The 20,821-nt window shown below is 44.2% G+C and overlaps 1 protein-coding gene across 1 annotated transcript; it reads left to right on the forward strand.

Moving 5' to 3' along the window:
• Positions 1-1,016: 1,016 nt before the first annotated feature.
• LOC119746172 (F-box/WD repeat-containing protein pof1-like) lies at positions 1,017-11,046 on the forward strand. The gene is made up of 2 exons (XM_038222981.1): positions 1,017-1,167; positions 10,391-11,046. The coding sequence occupies exon 2, from the start codon at positions 10,434-10,436 to the stop codon at positions 10,914-10,916; it is 483 nt and encodes a 160-aa protein (XP_038078909.1). The 5' UTR covers positions 1,017-1,167; positions 10,391-10,433; the 3' UTR covers positions 10,917-11,046.
• Positions 11,047-20,821: the final 9,775 nt, after the last annotated feature.

A 20,821-nucleotide genomic window follows, 5' to 3' on the forward strand; every position in this document is an offset into this window, starting at 1 on the left:
CGGAACTCTTCTCTGCATGCTAGTCGGAAGGAAAACAACTCTTCAAAAAAATGCATCAGCTCACAGAGCCTCCCGTCCTCGTAATTGTTTGCATCCCACGAAATGTAAAGAAATGAGGAACGGCCCTGATGGTGCTGATAGTGAGGTCCCACTCCTTTATAAACTCTGATTCACGGCAGCAACTCTCTTGGAATAATAATTATCCTACAACAAATTAATATCGACGATTTATTTCCTGACCGGTTTTCCTTGGCCTTGCTATTTTCTCAGCCATAAAATCACTTCTCAAAGAATTAAATTCTGTGCTTAATAAGAATTCCTGGTGGCGGCCATTCTCCTTCCCATTTTATTTTTGATGTAGTAGCGGCATGTATGATTACGCCCCTTCCCAATAAACCCGTGGCGCTTTTGCTTTCGCCGTGGCGCTTTTGCTTTCGCCGTGGCGCTTTTGCGCTTGCCGTGGCGCTTTTGCGCTTGCCGTGGCGCTTTTGCGCTTGCCGCGGCGCTTTTTGTTTTGCCGTGGCGCTTTTTCTTTTGCCGTGGCGCTTTTTGTTTTGCCGTGGCGCTTTTTCTTTTGCCGCGGCGCTTTTTGTTTTGCCGTGGCGCTTTTTCTTTTGCCGTGGCGCTTTTGCGCTTGCCGTGGCGCTGTTGCGCTTGCCGCGGCGCTGTTGCGCTTGCCGCGGCGCTTATGCGCTTGCCGTGGTGCTTTTGCTTTTGCCGTGACAGTTGTGGGCCACCGTAGTAGACTAGACCCCCGGCCATCCAACCCTGTGCAACTAGGCCTAAAAAAAAAAAACAATTCAGAAATGCCTCCGAGTCAATCCAAGAAATAATCGAGGTTTTCTTCACGCTCGAATGGCCAATATAATACTAATGATTCGTAGCGTACTCATTTACATTTGTTTTGTCCCTATTGTCATGCTTTACCGTGGGTAGAATTCTCGCCTCACGACACTAGGGCTTTCTTAGTTTGACATTTCCCGCCCCTATTACGTAACACATTGCCCCCCATATTGAGTCCGTCTTTCAGTCGATTTAATTCTGCCTGTCGGAAGATGTTCCCGGGAGCAAAGGTCCTCAGGCTCCCCCACTAGTACGTACCGTACTACATTTGTACTTGCATGATCATTCGGCCGGACAAGATGCGCAGCGCAAGACGCTTGATCGGTAAGCCTTGAAGTTGAGTAATACGGCAACTTTTGCGATATTTATTTTGTAAACAGTGTTGTTGACAAGCCAAGCGTTATTGCTCGCCCGCTGAGGCAACTTAGAATGGATTTCAGTTCAAATTTTGGATGGATTTTTTTTTTTAAGTTCCTGTCATATCTCATGTTCAGACTGGGACCTTGAGTGCAGAAACATGCATGCAGAAACAACTTTAGGGACCTACTCACTATTTAGCTGACAAAATTTTCCAAAATGTTCATGAGGCAAAGACAAGGTCCTCATATTTCACCAGCCAAGTTTGAAGTAATTAAGTCTCAATTCAATTTTTAAGGGAGACTTTTCTTCAACATTTTGCACCTGAGAGTGAAGACAAGCGATTTCAATTTGAAGCCTATAAGACTATATATGGTAGGCCTACATGTCCAAGTTTTTGAAAAGACTAACCTCTTCAGTAGTCTAGTGGCAGACTTTGGATAGATGTGTAGAAATAGAGACCGGTACCAGATGTTTCCTTTTGACACAGTTGACTGATGCAGTACTTTAGGGGTGGTGGACTGGTTGTTTCATGCGCCAGTCTATTTCATATACGTTGCATGAGTACCTTAATTTGGGGACACCATGGAGAATGGAGGACACAATATTGAGAGTCCCAAATTTTTGGACTAGGCATGGGCCGGGGTAGCCCCATAAATGTGGCCTATTTACTGGACTGCCTCCGTAAACATAGGCCACACATCCACATGTACAAAAATCGTGTCGACGGAGCCAAATTTTGATTTTCACATTTAGGCTTAGTTTGTAGGGTTTTTTTGCTTTAGAAGCATACTCACCCTCTTTACAGGCTAATCAGAAAGTGCTGCCTTTTTCAGATGTCTAATTTTTGTGAAATTTCATGTTGAAATTTTGATACGCAAACGTGTAAAAATGAATCTGGAAATTTCACGAAAAATATACATCTGAAAAAGGCAGCACTTACTGATTAGCCTGTAAAGAGGGTGAGTATGCTTCTAAAGCAAAAAAAACCTACAAACTAAGCCTAAATGTGAAAATCAAAATTTGGCTCCGTCGACACGATTTTTGTACATGTGGATGTGTGGCCTATGTTTACGGAGGCAGTCCAGTAAATAGGCCACATTTATGGGGCTAGGGCCGGGGCTGATTTATATCGGTTTTGTCTTGCGTCCGTGACTTTTATTTGTATCCCTGTGGAGACAATCGGATGCCTTTTAAGGAAAGCAAAATCCCTCAGCTTCGATATCTGCCACGAATCTTATGTGAGAGATTTTATATTGAGTTTTGCCCTCCACTTTTTGTGTAATCACCGTATATACTCAGTGACAGCAATAGTGTGGCGGAATCTCCCGAGGTCAATTGAAACCAGAGGTCAGGGAAGGCAATCACCGACTGAGGCGAAAGTTCCCCTAACCCCAAACTATGTTTTCTGCCTCGAACCTAGGGAAGTTTTCGAGCAGCCTCTAGGCCCAGGGATGCAAGCTCGTTTTGGTGGAAATCTACCGCCCAGTTGGATACTGATTACCAGGCCCTGTTACTCTAGTACAGAACAGAACAAACAGACGAAGAAACTGCAGAAATATTGGACACTGGGATACACAATTCTCTTTGTGGAAAGGAAATGATTGGTTTATTTAATCACGGACAATTCTGACTTGATTGGGAACTCTTTGATTTATAAGGTTATTATCGTTGGATTGTTATGATTGTATAAGTTTGAGCGCCTTAGCTGATCAGTATGCGACAAAACCCGTGTGACAATAAACTTGACCGAGTGCAGTTATTGACTACCTGTGACTATTCCTCCCAGGCCTCTATGTCAACCTCTGGGTCGACCCTCTATGTTATCGCACGTCTCTGTGAACCCACGACAACAATCCTTATGCCTGTACTTAGTCACCCTACTCTGTAAGTCAAACACTCAACTGCAACAATGGTACAAAAATGCACTGAATTACACGATAAAGCAATTCGGTCCTACCAGGCTAACTGGGTCACACCACGGGGCTCTGCGCTCCGTACAATCGCTCAACCACGGTACGAGAAGTCAGGCCGAAACAGCGTCAACACCGGTACACTGCACCACACACGGCCTCGCCAAAGCAAACGCTAGCTTCGTCACGGACAATGGCAATTTCACTTGTACACTACTACTGAACCCGCTCCATACACAGAACTGAGGAACAACTTACGCAACTCACGCAACTGAACTACGCAACTGGACTACGCAACTGAACCAACTGAACTCCGCAACTGGACACTGAAGCACGCCCGGCCGACCATGCGCTCAAGTACCACGGCAAGGGTAGCGGGGCCACGCCCAATCACGCCGTGATTGGCCGCCAACCTTTCACCTCTGCCCGGTAACACCAATCGCGCATACGCGGATACAGGAAAACACAGATTGCAGTGCGGTCACGGCCTGCCTCGCCCCGCCCAGCAACAGCGAGCGCGCTCCGATTGGCGGCCACTCCCGCCAAAACCACGAGACATTGTCCGCTGACACGACCTGACTTCCTTGCCAAGAAATTACAAGTAAACACTACCAAATAAGGGGAATTAGACTGGTGTCGGCCCACCCCATCACGCCACACAGGACCGAGCAGAGCTTGGACTGTCCCAGTCCAAACCAGCTCAAACCCAGTCACGAGATGGGTGACCGGCACCAGTCTAGCTAATTAAATATGCACAAGCTTTTTAAACTTCACGTAAAATTCACTCTTATGTTTTTCGTTATAGAAAACTAAACTTATGATTTCTCTTTATACAAAACTAAACTGATGTGTTCTTTTATACAAAACTAAACTTATGTGTTCCTTTATACAAAAATAAACTTAATGTTTTTCAGTTACACAAAAACCAAACTATGTGTTTCTTTGGCACAGAATGAAGCTTATGTTTTCCTTTATACAGCATTAATCTTATGTTTTCCTTTACACAAAACTAATGTTATGTTTTTCTTTACACAAAACTAAGCTTATACATGGTAAAGTTTTCCTTACAATGAATTTGAACCACACAATTTATTTAGAAATCATGAATCCTCGGCAAAGATAAAAGCACTTTTCCTGATTGTTTTTCTTTTCGTACAAGGAAATGTTTTGTATCAACAGATTACAATTTATGCAGATAATTTTAGGGATAAGACAGATGGAAAATCACACTTAAACTCGAATAGTATCCAAAATTAACTGGGAATCATTTTAACCAATGGACGGATTTCTTTTCAAACAAGATGAAGGCAATAATCACTGATTTTAAAACTGTAAAGATAAAAAAATAACTTCTCTTTTACACACTAAATAGCACCGACAAAACTGTTAAAACTAAAAACAACTACTAACACTAGATAAACTTTAACTGGCCCTAAGGACTTGCTAGTTGGGTCCCGTCCTCCTGAGGATCATCCAGTGCAGCGTCCAGCTCTGTCTCTCGCAGATGCTCGATGACCTCGTCGTTTCTCTTAACGACCCTGTTGCGGTAGATCACTTCGGTGGTCGTCCTTACTCGGATTGTGACGAGTCTCCTCATCTTCAACGGAGGTGAGTCACGACCACTTCGGGAGGGGGAGGGGGTCATCTCTTCTAGGGGTGGCATAGATGAGTCAAAGTCTGCCACTCTAACGGTATCTTACAGGCAGGCGATGCTCTCTCCTCGGGTTCCTCCGAGACATACTGGTCCTCTCTGGCACTCTGATGGGGTCAACCTCTATCTGAACATCCCCATTTTCTACCGGAGCTTCTATTTCCGGTTCTTCTTGCTCTATTTGCTCTGTTTTCTCTGTTTCCTCAACATGAGGAGTCTCTTCTGTCACTTCGACTCGAGGGTTTTCTCCTGCTCTATCAATCTGAGGAGCTTCTTCACATGCTTTTGGAGAGTGACTCCAGGGTACCAGTTTCTCACCCTGGTATGGCTTCAGTCTGTCAGAATGCACCACTTTCATTTTTCCCCCTTTCCGTATCTGTATTCGGAAGGTCACATCTGACAATCTCCTAACTATCAGCCACGGTCCCTCCCATCTCAACTGCAATTTGGGGGACAACTGTTTCTTCTTAGCCGGGTTGTGCAGCCAGGCAAACTCTCCTTCTTTCAACCCTTTATGGGTGGCTTTTCTGTCATAGTTTCTCTTCTGTCTTTGGGAGTTTTTTCCTAGACAGTCTCTAGCCCTCTGATGTGCACTCTGCAAATTTCTTCGCAACTCTTCTGCAAAGTCTGTCCGAGTGTCAAACCCTGTCTCTGGACTACCGGTGACCAGGTCAACTGGTATACTGACTTCTCGCCCCAACATCATTATATTGGGGGACTCCCCTGTGGAGTCTTGTGGGGTGCATCTATACGCAAAGGTTGCATAAGGGAGGAATTTATCCCAGTCTCTATGCCTCTTCTGTGGGTCAATCAGCACAGCCACCATGTTTACTAGTGTCTTGTTAAACCGTTCGACCATACCATCCGATTTAGGATTGTATGCTGTCGTTCTTGTCTTTGTGATTCCTAAGACCTTGCACATTTCTGTGAAGACTTCTGACTCAAAATTGGTGCCCTGATCAGAATGGAGTTCTTGTGGTACTCCAAATCTACACACGAACTCTTGCACCAGTTTGAGTGCTACTGTACCCGCCGTTGCGTCAGGCAATGGATAGGCCTCCATCCATTTTGTACAGTAATCACCCACTACGAGAATCCACTGGTTCCCACTCTCTGTTTTGGGCAGTGGCCCGAGCAAATCTATGGCCACTCTCTCTACAGGCACTCCCACTCTATATTGTTGCAAGGGTGCAATCCCTTTCTTCGCAGGGGACTTTCTTCTTGCACAGAGGTCACAACCCCTTATGAAGGAGCGAACATCTGCGGACATACCTGGCCAAAAATATCTTCTCTTTACTTTGGCAAGGGTTTTCTTTATGCCCAAATGACCACTAAGCAGTCCACCGTGCACCTCCCTCAGGGTTTCTTTCCTCAAACTCTGTGGCTTCTTGTTTACCAACACTACATTGGCTGCCCACGGACTATCCGAGGGTTCTATCACACCTCTTTTCTCCAGGTCAATGACCTGTCTCTGTATCTCTCTCTGGACACAGTCGGGGTGTCGTCTCGGTTTCTCTTTTATTGGTCTCGCTTCTCCAGTATCAATGTGATGCCTCACGGCATCAGTTGCACCAATATCCTGCTCACTGCTGGAGAAAACATCCTGAAACTCTATCAAGCACTCCTTAACTTGACCATGATAGTTGGTCTCTACATGGTTTCTACTCCTTGCATACAAGTCTTGCAAATATGTGGGCAAGCCCTCCTTTGCCTTTTCAGACTCATGTGCCTCACCTCTTATTGTCTCAGGGTCCACGGTGGAAATTAATCCCACAGTGGTCCCTTTTCGCGCCACTCTTTTCTCTTTTCCTGGGTTGAACAGCCGCAACGGAACAATTTGGTTCCCTGACTCCACTAGTGACCTGGCCAAGACCAAGCCTTTCTGGGCTAAATCTCCGCCCCCCTCTAGCGGTTCCACTATGGCTGGGCCAGCCCACTCTTTTCCTCTGTGAGCAATAGTGCCAGGCACTACTGCCTCAGAACCAGATGGAATCACGGTTGCTTCAGCAATTACCACTCTCCCAACAAATGGCTCTCCAGCACTACTAGTGCATTTAATTCTCTCGCCATTTATTCTCCATTCTTTGGTGTGGAAATCCAAGTTACCCCCTGTGGGCAACAAGAAATCCATCCCCAGAATTCCGGGATACTTCATCTCTGTAAAAATCGCCCTGACTGGGTGCGTTGTTCGTCCAGCTTGAACTTCGACCCAGGCGACTCCTAACACCGACAGGGAACGTCCATCCACCTGTCTCACTTTCACATTGTCTGACTCTAAGACTGGTCTCTGTTCCTTGGGTATCTCATAATACACTGTGCTACTAATTAATGTATCTGTGGCACCAGTGTCAACCAAAAATTGGCACTTGGTTTTTCTCACTACACCCTCTACAAACAAACCAAAGCGGGCATCACTATTTGGGTTCGGTAACGTAATTACCTTTCCCTCCTCATACTTTCGCCGCTTCTCTCCTATGGCCCCCTTGCAATCTCTCCATCGTTTCTTTGCCCCTCTAGCACTTCCGAGGTGCCTACGGGCCCCTCGAGCAGCTGGCTCGACTTTTCCTGCCCCAGGCTCTCCCCCTGAGGGTCTGTTACAGTCTCTGGCAATGTGGCCGTGTTCTCCGCAATTGAAACACTTCCAGCCATCACGCTTTGGACTACTCTTCTTTGGTTTCTTGCACTCTCGCGCAAAGTGACCTCGCTCCCCACAATTGAAGCATTTCCTAACACTTTGCTCACTCTTTTGTGACTTCTGGTCAGCAGGTTTCCCCACTAGGTCACTCTTTTCCTGGATTTGTTTCGTTAACTCTGTTAACAGTCCAGCCAAACTTTTCATTCCATTCTCCAATTCGTGGATCCTCTGTTCCACCCCGGTATCTAACACTCTAGCCAACCTCGGAGGCTTTCCATCGAGCATTCTCTGTTGCTCGACTTTTTCGAAATTCTCTGTTTCTATTGCAGCTCGAATGGCCTCATCTAAATTTTCAGGACGAGCCCTGTTTATGCCCTCCCGAGTTGACCTACTTTCGACCGCATCTAGAAAATGGTTCTTAGCCAACCGGTCACGTGACTCTTCCTGTATGTCAGGGTACGCTTTAACCGTCAACTCTTGTATGGCTTGGCCTAACTCTTGCAATGACTCTTTTGGGCCTTGTCGGCGATGCCGCAACTCGACAAGGTAATTTTCACTCTGGCGGCCTGAGCCAAATCTCTGTTCTAACAACTTCAACAGCCCACTGTAGGACTGTGTCTTTTCAGTGGGAACGTCACCCAACAATCTTAGGGCATTGCCTTGCAAACTAGCTACCAAATATTTAGCCGCTTGCTCTTCGCTCCACTGATTCACCAACCGGCAAGACTCGAAGTGCCTGAAATACTCTTTCCATAGCACCTTGCCATTGTATCTATCAGGAGTGATATTTGGCCGTCTACTAATTGGCCGCTCGACACTCCTCTCTTTCTCTGCCACTACTTTGGGCTCACTTGTCGGCGTTAAGGGCCCTGCTGAGGTCTCTAAACTACCTGCCAAACTGTTGGCACCTGTGCCCACTGAACTCGGGGCGAAACTCAGCAAATCTCTATCTACTTTCTCAGGAGAAACTGTTTCTCCCCTACTCGGGTTCTCTACAGTGCTATCCGTGCTCAACAGAAAGGACTGGAGCTCCTCTATTGCACTGCTCCCCGTTAAAATCTCTGGACGGGTACTTCCTACACCACTACTCTTAAGGGGTGTACTTTCCCCAAACTTCACTCTTTTTCCCATCCTTGGTCCAAGTTCAACTTCAGGCGACCGTGCGGTCACCGAGGGACTCGCCCCTCCCTGGGAAAAATAACCAGAACTCTCTCTTGGCATCAGGAACTCGATTTCCGAATCGATCCGCACTGGCCCCTGTTCTTGGCTCTTTTTGTCTATACTTCCCACCGGGGAAGGTTCCTCATAATTGGCTCTCATGGCTTCTAATTTCTTAGCCATCAACTCTTTCTCCCATTGCAAAAATTGAGCATCTAATCTCAGCTTCTGCAGTTCACTCTCAATACTCGAAGTATTCTCTTGACTCATGTTTGTCTCTTTCTATGATTACTCTTCAACCACAGAAATCACTGTACTCAAAATCCTGCTTGATTTCTAGAACAAGACGCAATTTGTTTCTACTGGCCAACTCTTTAATCAGTACCAACTATCCCACTTCTGACACCATTTGTGGCGGAATCTCCCGAGGTCAATTGAAACCAGAGGTCAGGGAAGGCAATCACCGACTGAGGCGAAAGTTCCCCTAACCCCAAACTATGTTTTCTGCCTCGAACCTAGGGAAGTTTTCGAGCAGCCTCTAGGCCCAGGGATGCAAGCTCGTTTTGGTGGAAATCTACCGCCCAGTTGGATACTGATTACCAGGCCCTGTTACTCTAGTACAGAACAGAACAAACAGACGAAGAAACTGCAGAAATATTGGACACTGGGATACACAATTCTCTTTGTGGAAAGGAAATGATTGGTTTATTTAATCACGGACAATTCTGACTTGATTGGGAACTCTTTGATTTATAAGGTTATTATCGTTGGATTGTTATGATTGTATAAGTTTGAGCGCCTTAGCTGATCAGTATGCGACAAAACCCGTGTGACAATAAACTTGACCGAGTGCAGTTATTGACTACCTGTGACTATTCCTCCCAGGCCTCTATGTCAACCTCTGGGTCGACCCTCTATGTTATCGCACGTCTCTGTGAACCCACGACAACAATCCTTATGCCTGTACTTAGTCACCCTACTCTGTAAGTCAAACACTCAACTGCAACAATGGTACAAAAATGCACTGAATTACACGATAAAGCAATTCGGTCCTACCAGGCTAACTGGGTCACACCACGGGGCTCTGCGCTCCGTACAATCGCTCAACCACGGTACGAGAAGTCAGGCCGAAACAGCGTCAACACCGGTACACTGCACCACACACGGCCTCGCCAAAGCAAACGCTAGCTTCGTCACGGACAATGGCAATTTCACTTGTACACTACTACTGAACCCGCTCCATACACAGAACTGAGGAACAACTTACGCAACTCACGCAACTGAACTACGCAACTGGACTACGCAACTGAACCAACTGAACTCCGCAACTGGACACTGAAGCACGCCCGGCCGACCATGCGCTCAAGTACCACGGCAAGGGTAGCGGGGCCACGCCCAATCACGCCGTGATTGGCCGCCAACCTTTCACCTCTGCCCGGTAACACCAATCGCGCATACGCGGATACAGGAAAACACAGATTGCAGTGCGGTCACGGCCTGCCTCGCCCCGCCCAGCAACAGCGAGCGCGCTCCGATTGGCGGCCACTCCCGCCAAAACCACGAGACATTGTCCGCTGACACGACCTGACTTCCTTGCCAAGAAATTACAAGTAAACACTACCAAATAAGGGGAATTAGACTGGTGTCGGCCCACCCCATCACGCCACAATAGTATAAAAACATTACGTCAGTGAAGAGCAAAACCGCGGCATTTACGTCTTCGAAGCTTCCGATGGAATACGCTATGCAATTGACGTTCACCGACGAAATATAAAAGCAAAACGGTATAGACTCTCAATGATACTCACTTCAAATCAACTTTTGTCGTTACAGAAACTCGACTTTAAAACAATGGTGTCGTCTACATATCGGCGCAATGAATGAACCGCCTCAAGACCGACAGGATCCGCTGGACCATTTACCGGTGGAGGTGATTTCCACAATCTTAAGTTTCCTTTCTGCTGAAGACCTGTGTCACCTTGGTGCTTGCAACAAGGCATGGCAGCAGATCACCTCCAACGACAACTGCTGGTCCAGTCTATGTAAGCTGAAGAACTGGGAGCGTTTTGGTGTAGTACGCTCAACTTCCGAAGCCCCGTGTGCTACGACCAGCAATTGCTGTACCGTTGCACCATTCTCGCAAGCTCCTTCGGTTGACGGTTTTGACGAGGCAGAGGGACCAACTACCAAAAGCTGTGACTGGAAGGAGGTGTACGTGAAGGCCTGGCACCTGGAGAGGAGCTGGTCCCGGGGTCGGCGCCAAGTGAAACACATCACCGAGTCGTTTGTCGCGGAATCGGGAATAACTTTCGTTTGCAATGACTGTAGCAAGACCATCGATCATTTGCCAGAGTTGTAACGAGTCACTGATTTTTGTGACTCGAGTCGAGTCGAGTCATTTTAAAGAAATGACTCGAGTCGAGTCGATTTGAGTCAAGTATTTAGCTCGAGTCAATTCGAGTCACAATTGAACACTATGCAATAAATAAACACAAGAGAGAAAGTCATTTTTGGGGCTTTTTTAATTTTGCATTCGGGCTACTACATGTGGTGACACCACATTTGACTCTTAATGAAAATACAACGGGGGTGCCAGCTGATCGCCATTCAACTAATGGAGACACTGATCAAACCACGTAGGCCTATGTATACATTCTAACGTGACGTGAACAAAAACCGGCACCAGCATAAGCCATTGCAAATAATTTTCGCAAAGCCACCTTCCAATAAAAACAGACGAGTGTCGCCAAAAACCAAATTACACAATATAGACCAGCCTGAAGAATCTGCTTTGAAAAGTCTACGCAACCACGTGATTTTTAAAGCATCTATATAGGCCCGAACATCTATCATTCGCAGCCCCCCCCCCACCATAATCTTGGATCATTTGGTTTCTAGCGACACGATCGTGACCTTTCCAAATAAAATTGAAAAACATAGTATTTAAATCCTTGATCATAGTACAGGGGGGATCAGGAATGGTTAACACCAGGTAAGTAAGTTTGGACAAAAGCAATGATTTCACAACAGCAATTCTGCCTAGCACAGTCAAATGTCTTAGACCAGTTAAAAATTTGACCACGTAAGGATGGAATAATCTTATTGTAATACTTTAACAAAACCATTGAGAATTAAGATCTGTGGAGAACTCAACACCAAGAATGTTAAAGGTATGCTCGGCCTCAACCCAGTTCACGTTAATCTCTTCGCAAAGCTTCTCCCTACAATCCTTCATTGAACCAATTCAAATGGCATTCGTTTTATCAACGTTAATTTTCAAACCAGACATACCAGCAAATAGGCCAAGAATTCTAAAAGCCGCCCGCATTGACTTCTCGGTACCATTTAAAAAGAAAACCGTATCATCAGCGTACTGGGATAATCGAAATTCCGTTCCCTCGACCTTTATGCCCTTAAATTCTTTGTCATTACATACCATCATGGATAAAACTTCTGCACACAAAAGGAACAAATAAGGGCTTAACCCATCTCCCTGCCTACAACCTCGCCCGATCTGGAATGATTCAGAAAGGAATCCATTGACTAAAACTGAGGAGGAGGCTTGGTTATAAAGTACCTTGATCCATTTTTTGACTGATGGACCAAAATTGAAATTGTCCAGAACTTTAAAAATAAAACTATGTGAAATAGAGTCAAATGCTTTTTCAAAGTCAATAGAAAGAAATAAACCCGGAATATTGTTGGAGTCAGCGACATTCAGTAAATCATACATTAACCGAATATTTTCGCCAATAAAACGATTAGCCATGAAACCTTTTTGTCTTTCATGAATAATATACGGGAGGCATGATTTAACTCGCTCTGCAATGCAGGCGGAAGCGATTTTATACGACGTGTTTAAAAGCGAGATAGGGCGCCAATTCTTCAAGTACTGACGAGGCTTGTCCCCTTTTGGTAGAAGAGTAATAATTCCATATCTCTGAGTGACCGAAAGTTGACCAGAAGTATAAGCACCATTCAATGAACGCAAAAGGTACCAGGAGAGTTCTGAGGCAAAACAATTATACAATTCAAAACTGAAGCCATCAGAGCCGGGGGACTTTCCGTTCTTTGCTTTTTTTAACACGTGCATAAGTTCATCATGGGATAGAGGCCCCTCAATGCTATCTCACATGGTATCGGAAAGGATAGTCTTATCAGCAGCGGCAAAAATTGATTGAACATCAATATTATCATCTACTGTTTGTGTAGAGTAAAGCTTCTGATAAAAACTCCTAGCCTCTTGCAAGATATCATAGGAGCTAGTATATCTACAGTTAGCATCATTAATCGATTTATTAACAAAGTTACGCTTTTCTAGGTTTAAAAAATACTTGGAAGGTTTTTCACCTCCCTCCATCTATCGAGTCTTGGATCTGATTAAAACTCCTTCCATTTTAGCTTTACGGAGCTCAACAAGATCTGCTTGCTTGGCATTTAAATGATCAACTGAGTCAAAATCACCCTCAAAAATCTTATCAGACAAAATACTTATCACCTTCTCAAGCATAGACTCTATTTTTCTGGTATTTTTCTTCTTCCAGGCTGAGTAAGAAATCGTAAGTTTTGCTTTTATCATTGGGACTCGAGTCTTATTAGCCTGAGTCGAGTCGAGTCGAGTCATTCTGATGAGGGACTCGAGTCGAGTCGAGTCATTTGCTCGCACTGACTCGAGTTGAGTCAATATAATATACAAATGTGAATTATGGATGCACGTCTTATATAATACCGAAAATATGTAGATTTTTTAAAGATATCTTTTGAATCTATGCACAGCCCGAAAGAAGGGTATAGGTGTAAGCTGATTCCAGAGAAGGGGGCCTTGGTGTCTAACTATTTTCATGAATGATGCAGTCCTAGCCTTACCAATGTGAATTTTTTTGGCTGATCTTGTGTTATGTAAATGGACATCTAGATTCCTCACAAACATGGACCTGATATTTGTAGGTAGTAGGTTACCTTCGAATTTAAACATAATGATTCCTAGATGGTATTACAGTTCAAAAATAGTCAGTGTTTCATATTGTTTGTATGTAGGTATACCGGGGAGGATCCACACGTCCTACAATCAGAAACTCAACCCCTGTCCATAACCACGGACGTACAGCTTGCGCTCACTATAAGCCCACATATTTTACTCTCTGCCTTTTCCTATAAGAAACATTAACGACTTGGTCAACATCGATCCGTTGTACCCTAGGAGAAGATCATCCCCTCCATTGCCCTTTGGTACGAATTAGGCTGTTTTAGTTAAATAAAATCCAGTTTACTCTCTACACCCAATTCACTGTACCTAAAAAACTTTAACGACTTGTTGGTCAGCATCCAGTCAGGCCATTGAACCTCAGGTTTTAGGGTCATTGTGTTTAAATGGTGATATTCTTTGAACGGATTGCACAAAGCTTTTATGCGGCTCCACGACTCCACGGTCGATTTTCGGAGGTAGGTCGACTGCGGCTCCACGCCTCCACGCAGCCGTACGGAGGCGTGGATGTAGAGTAAAGTGGCCCTGCATTCTATAGTTGTACCCAAACGAAATATCAACAATGGGTGCGTTTGATTCTACGTCACCTCCATTACGTAACTCCGAGACCATATGAGATAGCGCCCGCCGCCCAGCAGATCATTGTGCTTGAAACCCAGCCGAGGATCAGACGGACGTAATTGTTCCAGCGCGAATTTCAATTGTACTTAGCACACGCTGCGTTACATGTACATACCATGACTGAAGCCTATGGCGACAGCGTGTTGGAGTTGGATACCTTGTCTGCTATGTCAGACTTTTCTCCGCATGCCACACCTACTAAAGGTGAGAGAAACCAACCTACTATGGAGAAATCTCCGGACAGTCACCCAGTGCCACCCGCTGTTAAACAACAAGGTGGTAAAGGCAAAGGCAAGGGTACTGCAAAAGGTAAAAAACCTGCACCTAAAAGGACTTGAGGATCGCGGGCAAATGCCTCAGATTCATTATCTACTCAGCAAGGCGATAATTCGCTTAATAATGCTGAGATGTGGCAGAATTTAAATGATTCCTTTATGGCTAACATGCAACAAGGTTTTTCCCAAATAGCGGGTGCTATGACAGCTCATATTGCGGGGTTAAATAACCCAAAACGCAAAGCTAAAACCGAAAGCGGTAATCCTGTGGGGAAAAAAGTAAAATTGCAGGAAAGTAGTGCTGAAGAAAATTCTGACGCACAAATCGATGATTTACTGATTTCTGCCAATGAAGCATCAGATGAAACTGATTTTCTAGGGGACATTCAGCAGGAGTATGAGGCTGAGGACAACACTGGGCCAAAGGTTAAGGACAAACTGGCAACACTAGTGGACAGAATTTTGAAATCAAAAGTTTCTGATGAAAAACTAACAACAAAGCAGAACTCATACCCTCGCCCACAAAATTGTGAAAATATCACAAAAACTGTTGTTAACCCAGAAATCTGGTCGCAACTAAAACCCAGTACAAGATCAATGGACATCAAATGTCAAAAAGTGCAAGGATTACTGATAACATCCTTTGTACCACTTGTACAGCTAACTGACAAACTCTTGACTAAAGAAAATTCTAAGGAAGAGGTTAAACTTGCAATTGATGCAATGACATTGGTAGCACATGCCAATTTTGAGTTGAATAATCGCCGAAGAGAATTGATTAAGCCAGATCTGAATTCATAGTACAGGCAATTATGCACCCAAAGCATTTCCCCAAACAAAACAACTGTTCGGCGATGACTTGCCCAAGAAGGTGCAAGACATCAGTGCAACTAACAAAGTTGGAAATAAAATTGGAAGATTGAATGCACAACATGGCTTCAACAAAGCAGCATCTACATGGCCACCCCGTAGAGGGCAATATTCTCACTACTTTGCTGCAGGACGTGGCTCCTCGTCAAAAAACTGGCGTGGCAGCAGCCATTACAATGCAAATTACCAAAGGGGCAACTACTCATGCGGCCGAGGCAAGAAAGGCCAAGGATACCGCATGTAAATGCAATGCCTTATTGAAGCCCAGGTGAGCACTCACAATAATACTAGTGCACAAGCAACCCCATTTGTAGCGGGTAGGCTGAATATGTATCTCCCAGAATGGAGGAAAATAACCTCAGATCCCTCCATACTGGACATAGTTCAGGGATTACACATTGAATTCGAAAACGCTCCTTTTCAAGTGGAGGTACCAAAGCAATTTGCTTTAAGCCCTAAAGAATGGCAGATTATAGATCAAGAGGTCGAAAAACTCCTTAACAAAGGAGTGATTGAAGAAACCACCCATGATTATGGACAGTTTGTTTCGAACATTTTCGTTCGACCAAAGAAGGATGGATCTTATAGAATGATCCTTAACTTGAAATGTTTAAACAGATTTGTAAAATACCACCATTTTAAGATGGAGACTTTTCAGTCTGTCATTAATCTGATAACTACAGACTGTTACATGGCATCTGTTGATTTACGTGATGCTTTTACCGTAGCCATTGCACCAGAACACAGAAAGTATTTGAAATTCCAATGGTGGGACACTTTGTATCAGTATACTTGTCTCCCGAATGGACTTGCTTGTGCTCCCCGTATTTTTACAAAGCTGATGAAGCCTATTTATTCCTATCTGAGGGCTCGTGGTTTAAAGTCAGTAGCTTACATAGATGACTCACTTTTGTTTGGTGACTCCTACGAGAATTGTTGCACAAATGTGAATGCAATTACAAATTTATTGACCCAAAAGGGGTTTATTGTACATGAAGTTAAGTCAGTATTCAAACCTGCCAAAATATGCACCTTCTTGGGATTTGTGCTCAATTCAGAGAAGATGACTGTGTCATTAACAACAGATAAGTCAGCCAAACTTCAGGAATTATGCAAAAATCTGCTCCTGAAGAAATCACCCTCGATCCGAGAGGTGGCCCAAGTAATTGGAAAATTAGTGTCATGTCTTCCAGGACTTTCTTATGGCAAACTATACTATCGCCATATTGAATGGGATAAAATTGAGGCACTTAAGAATAACAACAATGACTACGATACTTCAATGAGGTTGTCATTAAATGCAAGGAATGAGCTGACATGGTGGATTGAAAATATCGAATCCAAACAAGCTTTTAAATGCTTAAATATACATTCCCAGCCAAATGTAATTGTATCATCTGATGCATCTCAAGTAGGATGGGGTGCAGAATGCAATGGGGAAGCTACTGGGGGGGCATTGGACCCCGCAAGAATTACGAAATCACATAAATGTCTTAGAACTACTTGCTGGATTTTTGGCTTTAAAGTCATTTTGCTCGAAATTGGAGCAAGCACATGTCCGATTACAACTGGACAATGTAACGGCAGTGACTTACATTAATAATATGGTTGGAATTCACTCTAAGTCTTGCAATGATCTCGCAAAAGAGATGTGGCTTTGGTGTGTTGCCAGAAATATCTGGCTGTCAGCATCGCACATACCCGGCAAATCCAACGTGCAAGCCGACATGGAGTCCAGGCGCACGAATGTCGATATCGAGTGGATGCTTAAGCCGCATTTGTTTCGGCAATTGACAAAAATATTTTTCACACCAGATATGGACTTATTTGCCTCAAGATTAAATTATCAGTTGAAGCCCTATGTTTCTTGGAAACCAGACCCTGAAGCTCACGCAATTGATGCGTTTTTATTACCGTGGAATAATTTCCGTTTTTATGCTTTTCCTCCATTCAGTCTGATAGGCCGTGTACTTCAGAAGGTACAACAGGACCAAGCGGATGGATTGCTTGTAGTCCCGAATTGGCCAACTCAACACTGGTTTCCGAATGTGATGAGTATGTTGGTGGCACAACCGGTGCTGATACAACCATACAGGACACCACTTTATTTACCGCAAGACCAGGCGGCAGTACACCCCTTACATCAGAAGATGTCCCTTCTGGCATGCCACTTGTGCGGAGACGTCTCCAAAGCTCAGGCATTTCGGACCGCTCTGCAGAACTCATCCTGTCCTCTTGGCGGCCAGGAACGCAGAAACAGTATCGAACATACTTACTCAAGTGGCAATTATACTGTAGTAAAAGAAACATTAATCCAATATCGCCATCTATAAGCGAGGCTCTGGATTTTTAACTGAATTATTTGAAGCAGGGTTAAGTTATAGTGCTATTAACACCGCCAGATCGGCAATAGCCACTATTGTTGAGTTTCCTAATGGAATATCATTTGGTAGTCACTCATTAACTTGTAGGTTTATGAGAGGAGTATTTGTAAAGAGACCCTCCTTTCCTAGATATCGAACAATCTGGGATGTAAGCATTGTCTTACGATATTTTGATTCATTGGATATCAATTCAACATTGTCACTGATGTATCTATGTAAAAAAGTAGTAACGTTGTTAGCATTGTTATCAGCTCAGAGAGTGCAGACTTTGTATCTACTGACACTCAGTGATATTAATCTAACAGCCAATGAGTGTCGTATTTCAGTTCACAAACTACTGAAACAAACACGCCCAGGAGTACATTTGTCAGATATTATTTTGCCTGCGTTTCCTTCTAATAAGAAGCTTTGTGTGGTTGAAGCACTGAACGAATACTTATCTCGCACTTCTACACTGCGAGGAAATCAATGTAGTGTTTTTATTAGTTACAGAAAGCCGTATAAGGCTGTTTCTAGAGATACCATCTGTCGATGGATTACAAATGCGTTAAATGACGCAGGCATTGATGCTTCTGTCTTCAAAGCACACAGTGTACGAGCAGCCTCAACATCAGCAGCCAGTAATTGTGGTGTTCCCATTCAGACCATACTGGCCACGGCTGGCTGGTCTGGATCTGCAACTTTCGCTCGGTTTTACAACAAACCAATAGAGAAGCTTGCTGCATTTTCAACAAAACTTCAGGAAAGTTTATCTTAAGACTTTACAGACTTACAATTTACTTCCTTTATTTGTATATGGAACAAAACGGTCTGTATTATAATATTTTTTATATATTTTGCAGTTATGTATTGTGTGCTGTACAACAATAAATATTTATGTGCAAAGATGATCTAGCCATGGTTGTTATATCTTGATTAAAGTTTCGTTTTACCTGGCTCTAAATATCTCATATGGTCTCGGAGTTACGTAATGGAGGTGACGTAGAATCCTAAAATTAAACGAGTATAATTACGATGTTTGATTGAGATTCTACGGAACCGTAATTACGTAGCGAAAGAGATCATATGCCCTCCCTAATTGGTATCCAACCCCATTCCCTTGTTTTCTTCACAGGTAAACTCAACTTTGCGCTAAAGAATGATCTGCTGGGCGGCGGGCACTATCTCATATGATCTCTTTCGCTACGTAATTACGGTTCCGTAGAATCTCAATCAAACATCGTAATTATACTCGTTTAATTTTAGGATTAGATCACATCTATATATATAAGAGAGAAGTTTACTCGCCCCCGAGACGATGTTTGCTCCTGAAAGGATCCGAGACCGCGGGCTCACGCGGCGCCAAAATCGCTCCACGTTCGTGGAAAAATGCGGAGGGTGTCTTCCGCCGGGTCGGACGCTTCGGGTCGTCCTTATTTTCCCGTACGGACCGGCGATCCGTTTCGTCGTTTTTCGTGACTGCATTTTGCGCAGGAATTTGCCGTCGTGTGCGCTTTCACGTTGACTGCCTGGCCGCCCCCCGTGCTGGCTTTTCTGCGTGTCTAGACTGTGCGAGGTCAGCGAGGCCGACGTAGGGGTTTCGTTTACGTGTTCTACTCGGCCGTTCGGCAAAAGTGTTCACCAAACGTTAGTAAGGGGTGACCTTGGTAAAATATTTTTTGTCCATGGTGCGTGGCCACCGAGTGTCCCTATTCTTTCATATGCTTCGCTTGCCGCCCCTGCGCCGAGTGCAACGAATACTCAGAAGGACTATACATTAGTATGCCTAGCGCGGTCTGACCAATCGAAAGTCTACACTGCGTGGTACTTCCCGGCTATGCGTAAAACCGTCACTGGCAACGCGTACTGCAGCCTGCTCCACACCCTGGAAACGAGGTTGAGTCTACGGTGCTCGCTATTTGAAGCGCAAGCATGTGACGTCGCGTGATAGTGCTGTTGCTTCCATAATGTGTTTACAGCTCCATGCTTCCACTAGCTCTGAGCGTTGTGAGTTCGCTGCACGTCACAGTCAGTGTCGCGTTATAATTTCGGGGGCCTGTTTGGGATCAACGAAGGGTCGATGCATTGCCTCAAATATTGCGATCTTGAACGCAGTCACAAAAAAATCGACAAAACGGATCGCCGGTCCGTACGGAAAAATTAGGACGACCTGAAGTGCTTGATTTGGCGGAAGAAATTCTCCGTATTTTTCTATGGACGTGGAGCCATTTTGGCGTAGCGGGAGACCGCGGTCTCGGAACCTTTCAGGAGCGAACATTTCTCGGAGGCCGAGTAAAACTTGCTCTTATATAGATGGTTGACCAACTTGAATAAATAATTATCAATACATAATTATCATGTGCGTAAATCGGTGGGGAACAGGGGACCCCCCCCCCCCCCCCACACACACACATTTTAAAGCGGGGACATTGTTGGGTCCCCTCCCCACTTTTTCTTCCCCGAATACAAATTGTAGCCTACTATAATGATTCTATTGCTTAGAATACCGTGTAGCTGATTCCATTACCCCAAGCTCGAAAATGATGTTTAAAAGATGATCTTTTGCTGCCTCAGATCACACCACAAAAATTGTTTTTCTATAACTGCATGTCTCCTTACGAAAGCCCATTAGCGCCACTGCAAGTATATATGTTACAGATTGTGTAATTCGTTATTACGGATTATTAATTCGTTATAACGGATTATTTAATTCGTTATTACGGATTATTAATTCGTTATTACGGATTATTAATTCGTTATTACGGATTATTAATTCGTTATAACGGATTATTAATTCGTTATTACGGATTATTTAATTCGTTATTACGGATTACTAATTCGTTATAACGGATTATTTAATTCGTTATTACGGATTATTAATTCGTTATTACGGATTATTAATTCGTTATTACGAATTAGGTCTGATGTTCTCACACGTGGAGAGCACGTGACCAGGGGCCTGTGTATATAGCGCCGCTAGGCGGCGCTATCTTTGCATACAACGTTTGCACTCCTGTGCCATACTTGCCGAGTAATGACTCAGAACGTATGAGTAATTCGTAATAAAGAATTAATAATCCGTAATAACGAATTTAATAATCCGTAATAACGAATTAATAATCCGTAATAACGAATTAAATAATCCGTTATA

This window comes from Patiria miniata, unplaced genomic scaffold (genome assembly GCF_015706575.1).
Source record: "Patiria miniata isolate m_02_andy unplaced genomic scaffold, ASM1570657v1 HiC_scaffold_7, whole genome shotgun sequence".
Taxonomy (NCBI): Eukaryota; Metazoa; Echinodermata; class Asteroidea; order Valvatida; family Asterinidae; genus Patiria; species Patiria miniata.